We start from the raw sequence: 19016 nt of genomic DNA on the forward strand, positions 1-19016 counted from the left end.
GAAGCCCAGTAGTACCAAGGACTCGTCAAGCTAGGGGACCCACAGCTGGAGTCCAGGGAGCAGCTCACTCTACTCTTGACAAGCAAGACTCGGGAAGCATTTGTGGTCACAGGTCCAGCTTCTCCAGGGGACATTAAACATCAGAAAAGAAACTACCATTTACTTCAAGTTTACAAGTGTCTACTTAAGATTTTGGGGTTTTTTCATTGCTGTTGTTTTGCTAGGCAATGGGGTTAAGTGAGTTGCCCAGGGTCACACAGCTAGTAAGTGTTATGTGTCTGAAACCAGATTTGAACTCAGGTCCTCCTGACTCCAGGGCAGGTGCTCTATCCACTGCGCCACCTAGCTGCCCCACAAGTATCTACTTGAAAGGTAAACAAAGACTGATTTTAAGGAAGAGATCTTAAACAAGATGCAGCAAAATGTCTTTAAGTGCAGCTTAGCAGTAAACCAAGGGGCAACAGGATTCTGCCACGTGAAATTTCAGCATCTTGACCCAGGGAATCTAGATCTCAAAAGGAGCAACTGTTGGGGCATAGTTCACTGAGATGCCAAAAAGCCTCAATTCCATCACAGACTATGTCCTGTCCACAGGCAACCGTTGTGGGGATTTTAACGTTTGGCACCTTAAAACACAAGCTGCTTTTTTTTTCTTTTTTAAGGCAATTGGGGGTTAAGTGACTTGCCCAGGGTCGCACAGCTAGTAAGTGTCAAGTGTTTGGTTAGTCTGAGGCTGCATTTGAACTCAGATCCTCCTGACTCCAGGGCCGCTCTAATTGCGCCACCTAGCTGCCCCTAAGCTACCTTTTCTGTTCCCCTTTTAAAAAACAGATTTAAAGTTACAGTGTTTGGATTAAAATCTTTTTTAGTTTAACCTTAGCGCCCCCCCCCCCCATCCCCACCCCAAGGCACTTGCTAGCTTAGGCTCTTATTTATGGTTTCATGAACATCTTCAACACTACCTGCTATTTATCAGATATCTGAAAACACTGGGAATGGGAAGCTTGAGGGAAGACAGAACATTTCCTAAGTTCAGGGCTTCACAAGAAAAGCTGAATGCTGTTTCAGGCAGAGCAGGTGCAGGGATCACAGGATGCTTTGGAGGAAGAGATTGAGTTAACACCTCCTTAGTACACTGACTAGATGAGGGGATGCTCCAGGGGCTGTGATTTAAAAGCAGCCAATGCTCAAATTAAGAAGGCTAGAAAAATGTTTCTAAGACCCCATGCTTCAAGAGATTATTTTTTTCAAGAGGAGGGTTGAGAGCCCTACCTTCCTCGCACCGGTTCTGAGAATGTAAACTGAAACACGACCCTATGCTTGACAGCACAGCAAGTTTTTAATTTTTAAGTTCAGTAAAATATAAAGTGTAACATCGAGATCTTGGACATCAGGGCCCTGAGTCACGTGCTTGCTACCCAGAAATGCTTATTAAAAGATGAAAAGTGGTCAAAGAGAAATGAGTCAATTCAAGTTATTATTTCTATTTGTTTTTTAAAACATAAAAAAGCCTTTTAGACAAGACCACTGGTTCATGGATTTGTTTCTGTGGCAAGTGAAGAAAAGAATGTTAATGGACATGCTTTGGGTCTTCAGAAGTTCTAAATTATGTGATCTTTTGTACATATACCTCAGATTACAGCACCCTGATGATATATGTAGCTAATACACATTAGTTATTTTCATATTATAGATTTGTTAGAAATTGACCAAGACTGTACATGATAACACACACCTGTGAAGACTAGTTTAAAATTTGTAATTTATTCCTAAATTTGAACTGAGTTAGCAGGATAGCACTGAGGGGGAAACAAAACAAAAACACCTTCACTACACAAAAATGTAAAATGATGTTACAGACCAGAAAAAAAAAAGTCCTTAACATACAAACTTCCGTAATGAAAAATACTCTTGATGCAGCCATTGGTAGGAAATGTTTAATCAGAACATAAATTGACATGTTTATTCTAAGGCGCTGGCAGTTTTCTATGTAGACTCATTTGTCTCCGATTATATTAAATTTAAACACTAGAAGAGCAACAATGTGGAAACTTAACATTTCTCAATTAGCATTTTAAACATACTGGACTAAAAGGGTAAATAATCTGTGTGACCACTGCTTGGGGCACCACGTGCTTCACTTTCTGACACTGATCTTGTTGGAAGGGGGCAGCAGTTAAGTTAAAAATGATGTCGAAGCAATGAAAGGGAGGAGAGGCAGTATTCTTAAGAAGAGAGCAACAGGCAAGCTGAAACAGTTTATGAACAGAACTGGAAGCTCTTGTCAATTGGGAAGGGTCCTGGGAACCTTCTACCACCCCTAACCTCCCTCCCAGACTGCCAAAGGAAATATCACAAAGTGTTTCCATGTCAAACTGACCAAGATGAACTCTTCTTTCCACAATTCATAATGAAAATCAAAACAAAAAACAAAAATGTTCAGCCTTTGAACAATAAGGGTTTCAAATCCTGTCTGCTTATTGAAATGCTACTAAAATAAAACGGTGGGGCTGAAGAGGAGCCTTCCTATGATTTAAACACATGCACAGCTCGAACCACATACTGCCGGCAGATGGGACACTCGCTCATGCGCTTGCCACATTTGGTGCAAGTGACCATGTGGCCACATTCCAGAAGAACACAATCAATGACTGCATCCATGCAAATTCGGCAGAGGTTGTCATCTTCCTCGTCATTGAGCTGCATCTTATCTCCATCTGAAAGGCAATCAAAAGTACAGCAGGACCATAGGAAAACGCATCGCACCATCCAAAGCGCCCCCAACCCCAGGCCAGACACATGAGTGCCAGCTTGAGGATGGGGACCTAGGAGCCAATCAGTCATGTGCTCGCTCACTCTATACATACACACATGCCCACTTGATAATTCAGTCTAACAACACCGTGGTCTTCAACAGCACGTTCCAGCCCCTGGAACCATGCCACAAGAAATCATGACGTTTATGTCACCTCAATTATTGGCCTATGCTCCAAATCTGAGGAAAACTTAGGTCTGAATCAGATGTGAATTTGGAGTTCCAGATGTGATGCTGGCAACAGGGCCAAATTTGAGGGTCCTCTTTCCACAACCATGTCATCACAGGCATGGATGGCTGAAGAACCAGAACTGGAGAAAAAGAGTAACTCGGCCACAGGCAGCCTGGTGATGACTACTGAGTCTATACATCTGATAGGTACTTCTCCACCAAAACTGTTGTTAACTGTTGTTTCAGGAACTTAACAGTGTCTAAATACTTCCTACATGTTCCAGAAATAATATTGCTTAGGAGAATGCTAAATAATTGCGAAATAAAAACAGCCCAAGATGCATGAACAGTAAGGAGAAGTAAACCTGTGACTGTCAAGTGACAAATACAAAGTTGTTATCAACCCAGAATTTTTGCATTTCTTCCTTGCCCACACATCATGTACATGAAGTCACTACTTTATGGTCTAGTTCCCTATCCATTGAAAGAAAACCGATCAGTGAAAAAGTGTGACTTGGAGTCAGAGGACCTGGGATGATGGAAATATTCCATTTTAAGTTATTCAGTGGCTCATACTCATTTTCATTGTAGGAATACCCACTACCACCTTTAAAAAGGAATTTAAGATTTACAAGTAAGATAATGTAAAAGATACTGGCCTGCAGAAGGGATTAGATTACACCTTTTTTTTTTTTAATAGTGACTGGTACTATTATTAGGGCTTTTGTTAATAGTTTTACTGTAGTATGGAAAGAAAGGTTGGGAGAAAAGTCTGTTTTTGTATATTCTGAGCAAATTTTATACCAACTGTCACCAGTTTTCCCCTTAACAATGAAAGCCTGAAGGTGGGGGAGTTGTGGGAAGGAAAAAAAAAGAAAACAAACCTACATGATTTTTGATTTTCCTCATTTTCTTTGTATAGTCTGTTCACTCTTTCTACCAGCTCCCACTTTTCACAACAGCCAGAATAGTTGACAAAATTCCGAGCGAGGATTTCCTTCAACTGTCGGACACTCATCCCTTCAACATCTTCGAGACTTGACAGATCAGATAATGAAGCTCTCATCCGCTTTCGAGAAAGTCCAGGGGTCTACAAACACAGACAGCCTCCATTTATGCAGCACTCTAGGGTAAAACTAATGCGGCACAGACTGCTCCGGCACTCATGGAGTACTTCACACCTCAATACCCCAAGCACGGGAAGGCAGCTTTCTTCCCCACCCACCCAAGGTAACTCTACGTTTTAAACTTATGGGAGGGCTCCCTCACCTCTCCGGCATTTTCTTCATCATCCTCCATGTTGGTTGAGGGCGTTTCACCTTGTCCCTGTGCACATAATGAATCTGATCAGGACCAAAAAAACACTTTCCTAACAAAATTCAGGCCAACAACCACTTTACCCACACAGTGATGAAATGACTTCTATAAACAGCACTAAAGTTTCCCATGTTCTGGATGCTTCTAGGTTCTAGACACAGAGCACCCATATGCTTCCTAGAATGATTCCATGCACTGGTGCTACTTCTCCCTACAAAGTTAGCATATTCCCATGTATATCCAGTATCTTAAGGTTCTGTGCAAGTAGAACCACCAAGGAAGTGACAAAACCTAACCAGAATCTGAGGAGGGTCCAGCAGTGTTATTTTGTCAATACCGCAAGAATGTTATCACAAAGAGAAGAAATGGCCAGTTTAACTATAATGCTGATGCTCAAAGGAATGGATACTAGAGGACATTTAAAAGCCCTGCCCTACAGGGATATCCCAAAAGAAAATTCTTAATACTCTCTCACCTATTAAAGACTAATTGACTATAGCTGAAGCTAGTTTTTTTTCCTTTAAATGCTTTTTCAAAAGCAGGGCCTTCAATTTCCATTGAGATGAATTTCCCATTCTCTAATATCTACCATGAGACCACTAAGTAGCAGTAATAATAAAACCTCTAATTAGGGACAGGCAGAAATTAATCTAAAAAACCCCCAACACTCTTCCTGTTGTTACCACAGCTTACTCTTACCCTTTAAATGTAGCAATCTCTCCCAATTTTGTCCATTCCCCTTCCTAGAGTATTTTTCCTAGAGCTCTAGTCCTGTATTTATTTACTAGTCTGCCACCAGGATATTATTATCAGATCTTCAATATATTCAAAACAACTTATCCCACACCCCACCCTCCTTCTCCGAACCTACTCTTCTGTTGACATGCCCCAGTCTTCCAGTTACCCAAGCTCATAAGGATGGTGTCATCTTCGACTCTTTTCCTCTTTCTCATAGCCAAATGTCAAGTCCTGAAGATTCTAGTAAAGTTTCTCTGGCATTCATTCCTTCTCAACTCCCAGTGCAATTATCCTTTTTCAGCCCTTCCTCCCATTTCAACTGAACTCTTGTAATAATAGCTTCATATAACCAATCTTCCTCCCTCTTGTCCAGGAACTTTAATATATGTATGTTATGTTTAAATACAATTTGTTGCTGTTATAATCATGTGTTTTATTTTATACTTTAAAAAACCTTAACTCCTGCTCTGATCAATATATCCTTTCCACTATTCACAATGCTGCCTAAATAATTTTCCTGATGCACTGAATTATCATGTTACTTCCCCTCTGCTTACTTAAAAAATAAAAAATGGATGCTAGCATTCAATACTCTTCATACACAGGCTAGTACCCAACCTGTCTTTTCAGCTTTATCTCATTATCACTCCTTTGCATTCTCAACAGTTATTTAACCTTCCCTTTGTACCTTTATCACTGTCTTTGCCTACACCAGCCCCACGACAGACTTGATCCCCATCTTCTGGGATCCTCCTCTTTGATGACCTCCTCACCCACAATGGGTGATCTTGTTCATTCTCTTCATATGTCAGATGTTCCTCATCTAAGATTTCTCATAGCACTAAACTCTCTTTTGAATCAGTTCTTTGTGTCTGACTCCCTCTATTAAACCTGAAGTTTTCCTTATAATACATTTTGTCATTCAATATGATGCAAAGGTAAACAAGATTATGGAGGACAGTATTTAAGATAATTTTTGAGGGTAAGTCAACTTCTTTTGGCCCTAGCTGACTCACTTTAAAATGAGGTGCATAGGATGAAATGGTTTCTTAACTTTAGAAGCAACAATTTATATATATATATATGTATATATATGTATAATCGATAAATCTACTCATTCTGCTAAATCTTCTGAGGATCTCTACTAAGCAACATTTTGCTTTTGAGATGCTAAAGACATAAAACTAACTTTCCTTAAAGACTGATTTGGAGGTATTATCTCTCCCCTCAGTTAATGTGAATTAGTGAGGCAGCGACACTGCACCAAAACCTTGTTGCCTTCTGGTGCTGAATTTCTATAGTATAAGACTTCTACGATACTTGGCATATCCACATGTATTTAATTCCATAAACACATTCGTTCTGCACCACGTGCTGCCATGAATTCAACACCCCCAGTAAATGCTACAGAATGTTATTCCCATTTAAAATAGATAAACTGGGATATGTGGGTAATCACTCAATCTTAATCTTGACACCTTCATCAGTAGGCTATAAAAGGCCTCAAATTTGCTAAGGAAAGCATGGAATTATACTATTTTGCATACTTACAGCTTTTAGTTACTTTGTTTACTACACTTTTTCTTAAGATCCTCAGTAGGCCCTTTCTACTCAAATAACCTCCATTGAAAGGTGAACTTTCTACCCAAAGGCTCACAAACATCCAGGCACTTCTAGAAATTAGGCCCAAGTCAACTACCTGTGAAAGGGCTGCAGGGCCTGAGTTTCCTCTTTGGCTTGTGAGGTCTGCCTGCGATGAAGACACTGTTGGAGAAGGGACTGGGTATGTTGAAAAAAATGGATGCGTGAAAAAGCCGGAAGTCTGTGACCTTGAAGAATTCAGGCTGGGCGTGTCCACGTCTTCCTCAGAGCCCAATCCATGATGACACAGTACAAGATCAACCAAGTCTGCTTTCTCTCGGCAAGTGTCTATTGGTATATTTCGAAGAACGAGATACTGCCTCAGATCTCTGACTTTCAGGCGCATTAACTGAGGACGCTGAAAGGCAGTTTCTTGTAACAAGTGACAAGTACAACATCTTCGGAAATTTTCTTGTATGACTGAACAGACGGAACAAAAATCCTTCTTGCAGTCACAACACACATGCTAAAGAAATGGACAGGGAAGAAACCACTTAATTATGGATGCCACTCAGTCTTTGCTTGTTTTTCTTGCATTAGCAGTTCTTATTATCAATATTATCAACATGACGTTATTATGAAGCACTATATGCCACTGACCCATTTGCACAGATCTTTAGATCATAAGGGAGTTAGCAACACTTGAAAACAAACTGTTGAAACGATCTGGGTTCACTGAAGTCCAATAAAGATACTTTCAGAAAACCATACAAGCCTATGTTAATGAATTAAAACCTTTCCACCCCCAGCACAAACATATAATTAGCAGAAAGCACAGCTGACACCACCAAGTGGAGAAAGAACAGTGAAAAACTTTCATCCTGGGTCTTCTCACAGAACATTTATTCCCAGTTAAAGAAACATGTAAACACAATGAGAGTGAAGAAAGGAGAAAGGCAACTGATCCTTCAAGGTTAATCCTAGGAAATAGACAACCCTGCTAATACAATAATCTGTACCTTTTCATAGTCTTAATCACTCTCAAAGCTATTTCTACATCCCTGCTGAGAAAGACGGTAGTCAAAGAAATGCAATCATTTATTTCTGTTTGTTGCAGTGTTTCTACAAGCTAATAATATTTCTTAAAGAAAAAAATTAAGATGTGAACTGCTAAGAGAATTCAAGACAACCTGGAAATGTGAGGACCCTCAAAAAGAACATTTAAAGTTACTTTGCAATATGAAAAATGTTCTGAAATGGGAACAGCAGCAGTGACTTCTTTATTCTATTACTCTTCATTTACTACTTAATACCAATGGATGATTTTGAAAAACTGAGATCAGAATAACACTATAATAACCCGACCAATTTGGAGAAATGCTCAAACCTCTCCCGTAGGGGTACAGGCACTTGGTACAATTAGATCAATGAGGAGCCTTGGTGCCCTGACTGAAGTGACCACAGATCTCTATGAAAACAATTCATTCTTCCTTAGACAAAAGCTTCAGTGTTAACTGCTTAAGCCACATGATTCCTGGGTACCAAGGCAAGCTGTGAAAGTCAACAGGCAGGTTTCAGGACTGGTTCAAATTGGTATCTGCCTCAGTTTACCCATCCGATAAAATATTAAGTGCCAAGGGTTCTTCTTTTAAAATGCTTAAAGACTCTTTAGATTAAAGCAGCCATAAATACAAAATCAACATACACATAGAATCACTGAGTATTACAGCTAGAAGTGCTCGCAATTTGCTTTTAGCATTGAACACTGTCAACTGGAAGCAGAAAAAGTGAGAAGCTTCAGCAAAGCACTCCTTTATATATACACACAACTGACATAAACCCTGAAATTCTAAAAGCAAGCTTTACCCTGGTAAACCACCACAACGAAACATCAAGTTGTTTCTAAGACAAAAAAAAATCAGAACAGTAAATATAAGTAACCCCTTCTAGTTCTGAGAACTTTACTAAACAAAAGGGTAAAAGCTTTAAGTTGTTCACAGTTTCACCTAAAGGAATCTCCCTATTATTTGATTTAAAGTATCAGACTGACATTTCAAAAAAATAAATAAAACTCACCTTTTTTCTAAAAACTGAAAATGAAAGTCCACAGGCTTTGCAAACTATATTAGCTCCTCCTGTAGCTGCTGGTGGGTATGTGGAAAAGTCAGTGTTTGGTGCAAATCTGAATGGGCCGGTACCTCCCCCAAATCCAGACTGTTGGCCTCTTACCGCTCCAGTCCCCATGACTTCATTCAGCAGCCCACAGCATGAAGCCCACATAGATGTAGCACCCGCCTGAAAGAAACCACCAGACAATCAGTAAATTCATTTCAAAATATAGTAAGCCTCAGTTATGTGGACACCTTTCTGGAAATGAATAATTAGGAATTAGCAGATGGTTTAATAACCCTTTAAGCACCAAGATTTCTCATTTTATGAATAGAAATCTTCCTAAAATGCATTACATACTTCCTTACCATTTTGAAGAATAAACATAATTTAAATTTTTCTTAAAGCTGTAAGGTTATCATTATAATCAATTATTTTATTTGCTCAAGTACAGTCAAATTCTCAGTAGCCACTAAGTTGGAGGACCTTGATGCTGGGGGTCGCTTCTTAGCTGCTATGTGCTTGCACGTAGCAGCCCCCACTCATTCTAATTCTTGCCCTGTCTTAGCAATTTGCTGTCACCAAAGCTTTTTAGAACTGTGTGTAAAGTAAGAGCTAATTGGCTTTGAGCAAGAGTCTGAAGGTCTTGTATGTTATTACGTATAGGCTTTGTGACACTTACATTGGCTGTTCAGAGTGTTTTTTGCCTCCATTTCCTGGTCAAGCTGCCAGATAATTGAGTTCTTAACACAGTTAAATGTAGCATCTGAAACAAACAGTTTCTCCTATCTGAATCCACAATCAAATATTAACTATGTAGTATTTGTAGAAGGCTAATATAGAGAATCCATCCAAAGATGACTATATTTTTAGTTCCTGCTGATACTCGGAAGCCCTAGGTCAACAGCATGGGGAAGAGGCACAAAACAATGGGAAACTAGCCGTAGCCCAAGGTTCTGAAGCTACTTCTTGAGAGCTCCAAATTACAGGGCAGCCTCTGTGATTTAACTGCTGTGTGTTACAGTTACAAAGCACTCGCTGTACACAATCTCATTTGATCTTTACAACTTCACCACAGGTCATCCAGACAGTGCTGTTTCAGGATGAGGATGCAGAGGGACAGAAAGATTAAGAACCTTTCCTGAAGGTGCCTGGGGCTCAGATCTCACAAACGTTACCTCTAAATCCACTGACATTTTCCCCTGTGCAGTGCTGCCTCTGGGTAATAATATAATCAGGGTTCTGGGATGATTTCAAAAGCAGGGACTGCTGCTTCCTTTGTAGCCCCATCGCCTAAACACAATGCCTGACACACAGCAGGTGCATAATAAATTCTTACTGACTTAATACAAAAAAAGTTCATATAAATAATAGTGATGATATCAACACCCAGCTCCCAGGATTATGAAGACCAATGAGATATTTGTAAAGTACTTACCACAGTGCAAAGCACATAATAGGCTCTTAATAACTGTTTACTGAATTGAATTTTAAAAGAGATAGCTCAGTGGCACAATAATAGAGCTATGGACCTGGAGTTAAAAAGACCTGAATTCAAATATGGCCTCAGACACTTACTAGCTTGTTTGACCCTGGACAAATCACTTAACAAGTCTGCCTCAGTTTCCCCATCTGTCAAACACAGATAATAATAGCAACTATCTCCTGGGATTGTTGTGAGGTTCAGCTACGCAAACCTTGAAGCACTATACAAGTGCTAGCTACGTAAAAGAATATTTACTGTGGGGAGCTATAAGTATACCCTGTTTAAAGCAAACTAAATATATTATGATTTAAGACATAATTAGGAAGTGATTTTCCTGACAAAAGGAACCCATCTTTTCTAGACAATTTCCCCTCACTTAGCAGGGAACTGAGATCTTAAATCTATTTTTGAGCACTGGAAGGGCTGTCTCAAGTAGAAAAGAGATCCATTTTCCAATCTGGCCCTACAGAATAACCCTAAGAGCAATGGGTTGGGTAGAAGCTGTGGAAGCAAATTCAGGCTTCATGCCCCACAAACAGATCTCCACAAGAAGGGCCAGATGCCTCCAGAAGAAGTGAGCTTCTCATCACCACTTGTGGAAGGGATGATGCCTTTTCAAGATATGGGTTTGACTTGATGGTCTCTGAATACAGTAAGCTTCTCTACTACTTTTGAGAAAAGACTTTCCTTAAAAACCTACACACACTCTTTCAAATGTACGTCTAGTGCAGTAACAGGCACAGTTCTATCACCTCTCTCCCCAAGAAGCTCAGTGAAGTGCAGTCTCTGAAGCTCTCCAGTCTGGGCAGACTTTCTGTCCACTCAGCCTCTAGAGAGCTAAAGTTAATCTTGTATTTCATCAAAGTTCTTTGAAAGCAGGGACTGTTACTTTTTTTTTTTTAAGCAAAAACTGCTAGAACAGAAGTTCTTAACCTTTCTGCACCGTGGATCCCATTTGTCAGTCTGATAAAACCTTTGCAGAGGATGTTTTTAAGTGCATAGGGTTACAAAGGAAACCAATTATCTTGAAAGTTATCAAAGTAGTTTTGGATTTGTTTTTTAATCCACACACAAGTTCACAGACCCCTGGTTAAGAACCCGGATCAGTAGCATAATGGGCTATAGAGACAGAAATTCTAGGCATTCTGAGCTGGAAAGGACTTCAAAGATCTAGTCCAACCCCTTTTTTAAAGATAAGGAATCTTCACAAAGTCCAGAGTTTAAACAATTTGCAGAAGCTCATACACGAAGTTTCAGAGGTGAGATACGAACCCAGCTGTGTGACTCAACATCAGCATTCTTCACAATACAATTCCTTTGCTTCTTAAGCAGCAAAGGTTGAATAGGAGCAAAGATTAAATACTGAAAGGAAACACTTAATACATCATAAAGGAATCCTGATAATTTTTCCTTCCTTGATGCAGCACTCTTACTTGATTCAGGGACACTGGTACACCCTATTGGCCTTTGGAAATACTCAAGAGTACATTCTGCTTACCTCGTCTGAGGTGTGACACTATGATGGAAGCATATAAAAAACTCATTCCATTTCCTCTTTTAGACAAAGAGAAAGTTTTTTCTTAGCCTCAGGTTCTTTTGGACTAGAGAGAAATCTACCAGCACTCAATCAAAATCCAAGGAAGCAGGACCCTAACCTTGATCTCATTATCAAAACTCAATTAAAGAGCACTGACCCTCTCCCTGAAGTGAATCATATGATCAGATATTGAATTGGAAAGGTCTTAGAGGCCATCAAATCGACCCCCAATTTTTCAAATAAGGAAACTGAGACACAGAGAAGTCAAATGACTTGTCCAGGGTCACACAGCTAGTGTCTGTGGCAGGATTAGAAATTGGGTCTTCCAGATTGCAAGGTCCAGGGTTCCATAAAGCCACCTACCAAACAATGGACATCACACCATCAGAGACTCATAAAAAGTGCTTGCTTAATGGTTAAAATCGGTGAGCCCCTTGTGGAGGATTTACAGGAGAACACGGACAATAATTCCACAGGATGACAAAGTATGGATGACACGTATTTGGGGCATCACTGGAAAGAGTAAATGATCTCATGTTAAATGAGATCACTAATCCACTCTTGAAATACCTGAAAATACTACATCTGGAAGTTACAACAAAGTAGGACAGTTAAAACAAAACAAACAAACAAAAAAACAGGAGCAAAAAGACCACAGAATTTCAGCTGGAAAGGATTATCAAGTCTCATTCACTGGCTAAACAATCTTTACAAAAATATTCCTAGCAAGTAGTCATCCGGCCTCTGTTTAAGGACTTTTTAAATCGTGTGAACTCACAAGCTATCAAAGCAGCCCATTCCACTTTTGAACTAACTAGTCCAGTTAACTTACCTATTTAAAAAAGGTTTCTTTTATCACCTCTTTCACAAGCATTATTCCCTCCTTCTACCCTTTCCCCTGATTGAAATTCTGACTTCAAATAAGACATTTAGCAAATTAGGAAAGCCCTCAAAGAATGTTCCCCTTTGAGATCTGAACAGCTACTTATTTTGTCAAGTCTTTCCCATCCAGATGACGAGAGTCTAAACACAGCCTTACAGAGTGAAACCACAATAGCCAATATGTTAAACCAGAATCTTGAGATAAAATGTTAAAAAGCTTTGTTAGACCTTGCAGTGAGAATCAAACTACTTGCCCCTGGAACTCTATTACTGTTTTATTATATGTGGAAAGCTAAACAATATGCATGCTGCAGGGAAGGCCCATCACGGCCATTCTTTCCCAAACTACACTGCAAGCTCTCTAGTTTCTAAGCTTTCTCTCTGTAAAGTAATTCTTTAGAAAAAATGTCAGATAAAAGAAATAATCAGACTGTTCCATATTATCATCATTGCCCTGAACAAAAGTGTATTCCACAGCAAAGGCAGCAACAGAAGCTTTTTCTGAGAGAGACAGAAAGAGTGAGCCAGTCAGATAGCTTCAAATGTTAAATTTTGTTTATGGGTGCACAATCTAATGTGACTTTATTGATTCTGCATAAAGGGTATTTCAAAACTTTTCTGAAAAAAGAGTTCGTAAAGAGAAATCATAAGAGACTTATTAAGGTTGAACTGTTTACATTCCTGCCTGGAAAAAATGACATTTATAACTCATGAGACCTTTGTCAGTATTAGGGTAGTGGGAGGGGAAAAATTATATGTGTGTATGTATATAGATATAGATATAGATAGAGGGCACAGGATGAGTTGAAGATGAAGGGGTCATATCTGGAGAATAAAATTAAGGGGTGAAAGAGGATTATGCTGGGAGAAGGAGAAAGGGAGAGGTAGAATGGGGTAGATTATCTCACAAAAAAAAACAGAAAAGAAAAGGCTCTTACAGTGGAGGGGAAACAGGGGAAGGCGAGAGGGAATGAGGGAATCTTATTCTCATAGGATTTGGCTTAAGGAAGGAAGAACATACACACTCAACTGGATATGGAAATCTGTCTTACCCTACAGGAAAATAGGGAGAGAAGGGGACAAGAGAGCAGGGGGGATGATAGAGAGGAGGGCAGACTGGGAAAGGAGGTATTCAGAAGCAAACACTTCTAAGGAGGAACAGGGTCAAAAGAGAGAACAGAATAAATGGGGGAGGGCGCGGATAGGATTAAGGGAAATATAGTTAGTTTTTCACAACATGACTACTATGGAAGTGTTTTGCATAACTGCACATGTATAAACCTATATTGAGTTGCTTGCCTTTTCAATGAGGGTGGGTGGGGAGGGAGGAAGGGAGAAAATTTAGAACCCAAAGTTTTAAAAACACATGTTTAAAAAAAATGTTTTCACATGCAACTGGGAAATAAGAAATACAGGAAATAGGATACAGAAATCTGTCCTGCCCTACAGGAAAACCGAAGGGGAAGGGCATAAGAGAAGAGGGGGAGAGATAGAAGGGAGGGCAGACTAGGGGAAGGGATATTCAGAATGCATGCCATCTTGGGGTGGGGGAGGGGCGAGTTGGGGTGAAAATTTGGAACTCAAAATCTTGTGGAAGTAAGTGTTGAAAACTAAAAATAAATATTTTTTTAAAAAAGTTCGTACTATGTTTTTAATACAGTCCTAATGTCACAGAGGTTCTTAAAAAACCTTGCATCTTAGACCCCTTTTTGAAAAAATGTTTTTATGCATAAAACTACTAATTTAAATGTATAAAATATATTGGATCACAAAAGAAACCAATTATAGTTTAATAAAGATGTAATATTTCTTCCATTCAAGTTCACAGACCCCCCTCAAATCTACAAACCCTTTGTGGGGTCCCACAGACCCCAACATTAAGAACCAACACACTAGAGTTTGTGTTTACGGGGCTTTATAGGCCCTTTTAGTGATTCTACCATAAACACAAGTAAACTTAAAGGACATGGGGAAAACCAGTTTATTGTTATCTGAAATTAAATGGTAGTACAGAACAACAGTAGGAAGTTGCAGTTTGGGTCTGTGGCCAAATCCAGGAGGGCACTTACAATCGAAGACCTCTATCCACATCTGGAAAGTTACTTAGCTGGCTACAAACTAAATTAAGAATTAGGCACACTAACATTCTGTGGGATCGTTTTAATGAACAACAGAGGTCATTCAAATTCAGCAACAGAAAGAAACGTCAGAGTTCCGATGTTCTACTGCCATCACACAGGAAAGGAAGGACAATAGGAATCTCTGTGTCATCCTGACCCAATGCAGCAGAATACAAAGCAAACGCTGCTAAGCTGCTAACCTAACAACGTGAGAAGCTCTAAACTGCAGCACTGATGTGAATTAAAGATTATCTATAGGAGAGAGGAGGAGACTGCAAGTTAGTTACTTTCCCCAGAGCATTGATTAAAGACGAACAAAGAAGAATGTAAAGATGGTAACTAATATCTTGACTCTAGCCAGGGACAACTGAGAAAACTACCCTACCAAGTATAAGGATTTATTTGTAAAAGCTCTCATTAGTAGGTGGAGAAATTCCAAAAATTCAGCAAATATCTATCGTGTCTATTACATACAGAACTCAACTCTGTGAACCAAAACATCCTACTAGTCGTAAGAGAAACAAGTACCTCATACATACATAGTAAGTGCTTCATAAATGAATGTCTTTTTCATTCACCCATTCAATAAATTCTAGACTCAAAATGTTTTTTCACAAAGTTGTCTGGAAATGAAAATTCCTACAGACAGACATTAGTATTAACAATTTAATGAATTTTCGCACAGGATATTTCATCAGATATTCAACATTACTTGCAGTATAGTGGAGATCTCTCAAAAGGTATCCTACAAAATTCTGAATGCTATGTTACTGCAGATAATTGAGAACAAGTAATTTTAAGGTAACTTACTTCTCCAGTATAGTATTCACAAAACAAACTTGCCAGTCACACATCAAAACACTTCAGACTCTGAGCTAGGTAAAGAATTCAAGAAAAACAGCCGCTGAGAGGAAACTGAATAGGTGATTCACCCGGACCCTGCCACACTACTGTTAGATTCATCTGTACAGTGTTCTTCGCTGAGGAATTATGGAACACTGATTGCTACCTACAAGTGTCTTTTGAAAACTGCCAGTGAGGAAGAACCCATTATCACTTAAGGCAGTTTTCTCTTAACCTTGGTCACAGATAAATATATAGTTCTAGCACTAGAAGGTACTTCAGAGGCCAACACTGTCATTTCACAAGAAATAGTGGCCTAGGGAAGTGAATTCTACGACTAGGTTGCCCAGTCAAGATTTAAACTTAGGTGTTAAGATGCCACTTCGAAGGCTCTTTCCATTTTAACACACTGTCTCCTTGTTACACCTCAGAAGCAGTGCAGCATAGTGGATAGAGGGCCAACCTTGGTTCAGATCCTGCCTCTGACAGGTAGTTAAGTAGTGCGAGCAAAGGCCTTCTCAGCACCCTAGAGACGCTACTCTAAAACTCTTCAGTTACAAATGAATTGTTCACCTGTCTGGCTGGAAGTTTCCACAAGGATGAAATCAGAAGTCTACTGGTTACACACACAGATGTAGTTTGGGTCAGAACCACCATGATCATGGAAGAATAGACTCAAGAACTAAGTTTAATTAACATGAGATTCCAATTTAGTTTAAAAATCCTGCTCTGTATCCTTCAATTTAAGGATATTAGAAAATTATTTGATTTTAAGACAATAATCACTAAAAACATACTAGAAAAAAACACATATAGGAGAGCTGTGGGAAAAGAGGCACACCAAGGAATTGTTGCTGGCCCTGTGACCTGGTCCAACCATTCCAGAAAACAATTTGGAAATATACTCCAAAAGTTACTACACTGTAGATAATAGATTCATTTAGAGTATGACCCAACTATACCAGTACTAGGCCTATACTCCAAAAAGATCAAAAATACTCGTATGTACAAAAATATTTATAATTACATTGGCTGCAGCTTTTTTCATAGCCCTCCCAAATGTAAATTAAGCAGGTGCCCCCCTTTTGGAAAATGGCCAAACACACAATGGTATATGAATCTAACAGATGTCTGTGTGATAAGAAATGACAAAATGGACAGTTTCAGAAAAAAACCAGGAATGCTTTTATGATCTAATGCCAAGTAAAGTTAAGCAGACTGGGACAACTTATACAATTACAATAACATTATGGAGAAAAACACCATGAAAAGACTTTAGAACTCTGATGAATGCAGCGATAAACCACCAGTCCAGAGGAATGAAGATCAATCATTACACCCACACCGCCTGCTAGAGAAATGATGGACTCAAAATATAGAATGAAACATGCATATTTGAACATTGATAAGGTGGTTATATATTTTTATTGGACTATACATATTTGTTGTAAGAGTTCTGGTTTTCAGTGTTTTTAAAAATTGTTCAATAGGGAGGGGAGTGAAAGGAAAAGATAATGCTCATAAAAATAAAAATCTTTTAAAAACCCACTAAAAGTAGTCATTTCCAGGGCAAAGTTTAAATGTGTTTAGTCAACTTCCCAGTAGTTAAAAAGTCATTTTAACTTCACTGAAAAGAGAACTTATTTGGGTGAATGCTCACATGATATAATTCCTGTAGTTAGTACTACTGAAAACAAAACAAGTGAGTATGCCCAAAAGCTGATTATTACATGCCCTTACCAGACTTTATAAAGCAATTCAACAAAATAGCTGTCATTCTATATAGAGTAAACTGGTCTAAGACTTATATCCTGAAAAAGCCAGTTTCACAAAAACTAAGATGTAAAGAAAACTTTATTCATAATTACCAGTTGGCAAAAGTCTAGGATTAGCCAGAATTTGTACTCGTTAGCACATTTGGCTCACAATATTAAAAAACAAAAAAAGTTATTGGCAAGGAAAAAAGAGCTGCTTTAACTCAATTTTCAGATGAAGTGCTTAAAAAAAGAAAGAGGATTTAAGAAAAAAATAAACACCAGAATTTCCTTAAAGAAAACCCCATCTTCCTATACTTTCTAGGAATTTTATGAGATACATAGTTAAGAATCAGTTCAGGGCAGTTAAATGTTATGTTATCAGTTAAATGTTACGTTCCCTCTGCTTCCCAAATCCCAATATTTTCATAATGTACTGGTACTAGTATTCAACATTTTGGGATTTGGGAAGTGTCAGACATTCACAATCACTTTCTGAAAAATGCCTCCTGAATAGTTTCTAAATCTTCCGGATTTCATTAACAGAAAAACTAAAGGACTAAACTGATTTGGCACTGAACCTGTCCTTACTTCACTCCTTGCTGATAACTCAGAAATGACTAGTAGCAGTTTAAAGAGACACATAGAAGATGATTTTTCCCCCAGTAACCGGGGATGCTAGTTGTCGGTGAGTATCCAATTTCACCTACTGTTATGGAGATTCTAAATCAAGCTGTTGAAAAACTAAACACACTAAACTGGGAAAAACAAAATACAAGTAGTTTAAAGTCACCGGACACTGCCCTTCGACTTTCCATCTGGGCTAACTCCCTCTCTTCAGCAGCCTCTCAGATGGCACCTTTTCATCGATGTCCTTCCATTGGCTCTCAGCTGAGCCCCGGGTGGGCGTGGGGGCGGCGGGTAAAAGAGAGACTTCACAGTAAACTCTTGTTCCCCGCGCAGGCCACAACTTCCCCGGGTTTACAGGATCCCGGCCCGCCCCAGCTCCCAGCCCCCTCCCCCATTCCCCCTCCCTCCGGACAGAGCGCCCCTGGGGGTCCCGTACGCGGCAGGCGTACATCCATCCGTCCCGTAGGAGCGAGGGCTCCAAGCCCGCTGGGTCCGACCCCCCGCGATCGGCAGGGCCCAGGAGGGAGGCGCGCACCCCACGCCGGCCGGCTGGCCGGCCGCCTGATGGACTCGGGCGCCTCTGCGGCCGCCCGGGAGGGCTGAGGGGCTCGCCAAGGGCGGGAAGAGGGTCCCCGAGGGGGCTGGATTACTGTCATGGAGCCCGCCTCCCGCGAGCCCAAGGCGGGCAGTGGGAGGCGGCCCCTCCGCGGAGGGACGGCCGAGGGACTCTGAGGAGACCGCGGAGGGGGGGGTCTTCGGCCGCCGCCAGCCCTGGTCCCGTCCCGTCCCGCCCCCCCCCACTCCGGAGGGAGTCCTCTTACCTTCATGGCCGCAACCGCCTCTCCTCGGTCGGTTCTACGGGAAAACTCAGCACCATAGCAGCCCTCGGCCAGCCACCGACCTCCTGTCCTCACAGGGCGAGGGAGACGGCGACCACAAGCGTTACAGCTCCTGCTCAGACACCTCCTAATCCGCGAACCGCTCGCTTGTCTATGGAGGAAGCGTCGGCGGCTGCGTCGCCACGTAAGGGGCG

General features: G+C 40.3%; 1 protein-coding gene across 1 annotated transcript; it reads right to left on the reverse strand.

Annotated features, from left to right (window-relative positions):
• Positions 1–1745: 1745 nt before the first annotated feature.
• Positions 1746–19008, reverse strand: RNF34 (ring finger protein 34). Its single transcript, XM_020970214.2, has 6 exons — positions 18805–19008; positions 8699–8917; positions 6741–7148; positions 4256–4312; positions 3875–4076; positions 1746–2717 (listed from the first exon to the last, which is right to left on the reverse strand). The coding sequence occupies exons 1-6, from the start codon at positions 18808–18810 to the stop codon at positions 2527–2529; spliced, it is 1083 nt and encodes a 360-aa protein (XP_020825873.1). The 5' UTR covers positions 18811–19008; the 3' UTR covers positions 1746–2526.
• Between the last annotated feature and the right edge of the window lie 8 nt (positions 19009–19016).

Source organism: Phascolarctos cinereus, unplaced genomic scaffold, assembly GCF_003287225.1.
Source record: "Phascolarctos cinereus isolate Bilbo 61053 unplaced genomic scaffold, phaCin_HiC Scaffold_4;HRSCAF=312, whole genome shotgun sequence".
NCBI lineage: Eukaryota > Metazoa > Chordata > Mammalia > Diprotodontia > Phascolarctidae > Phascolarctos > Phascolarctos cinereus.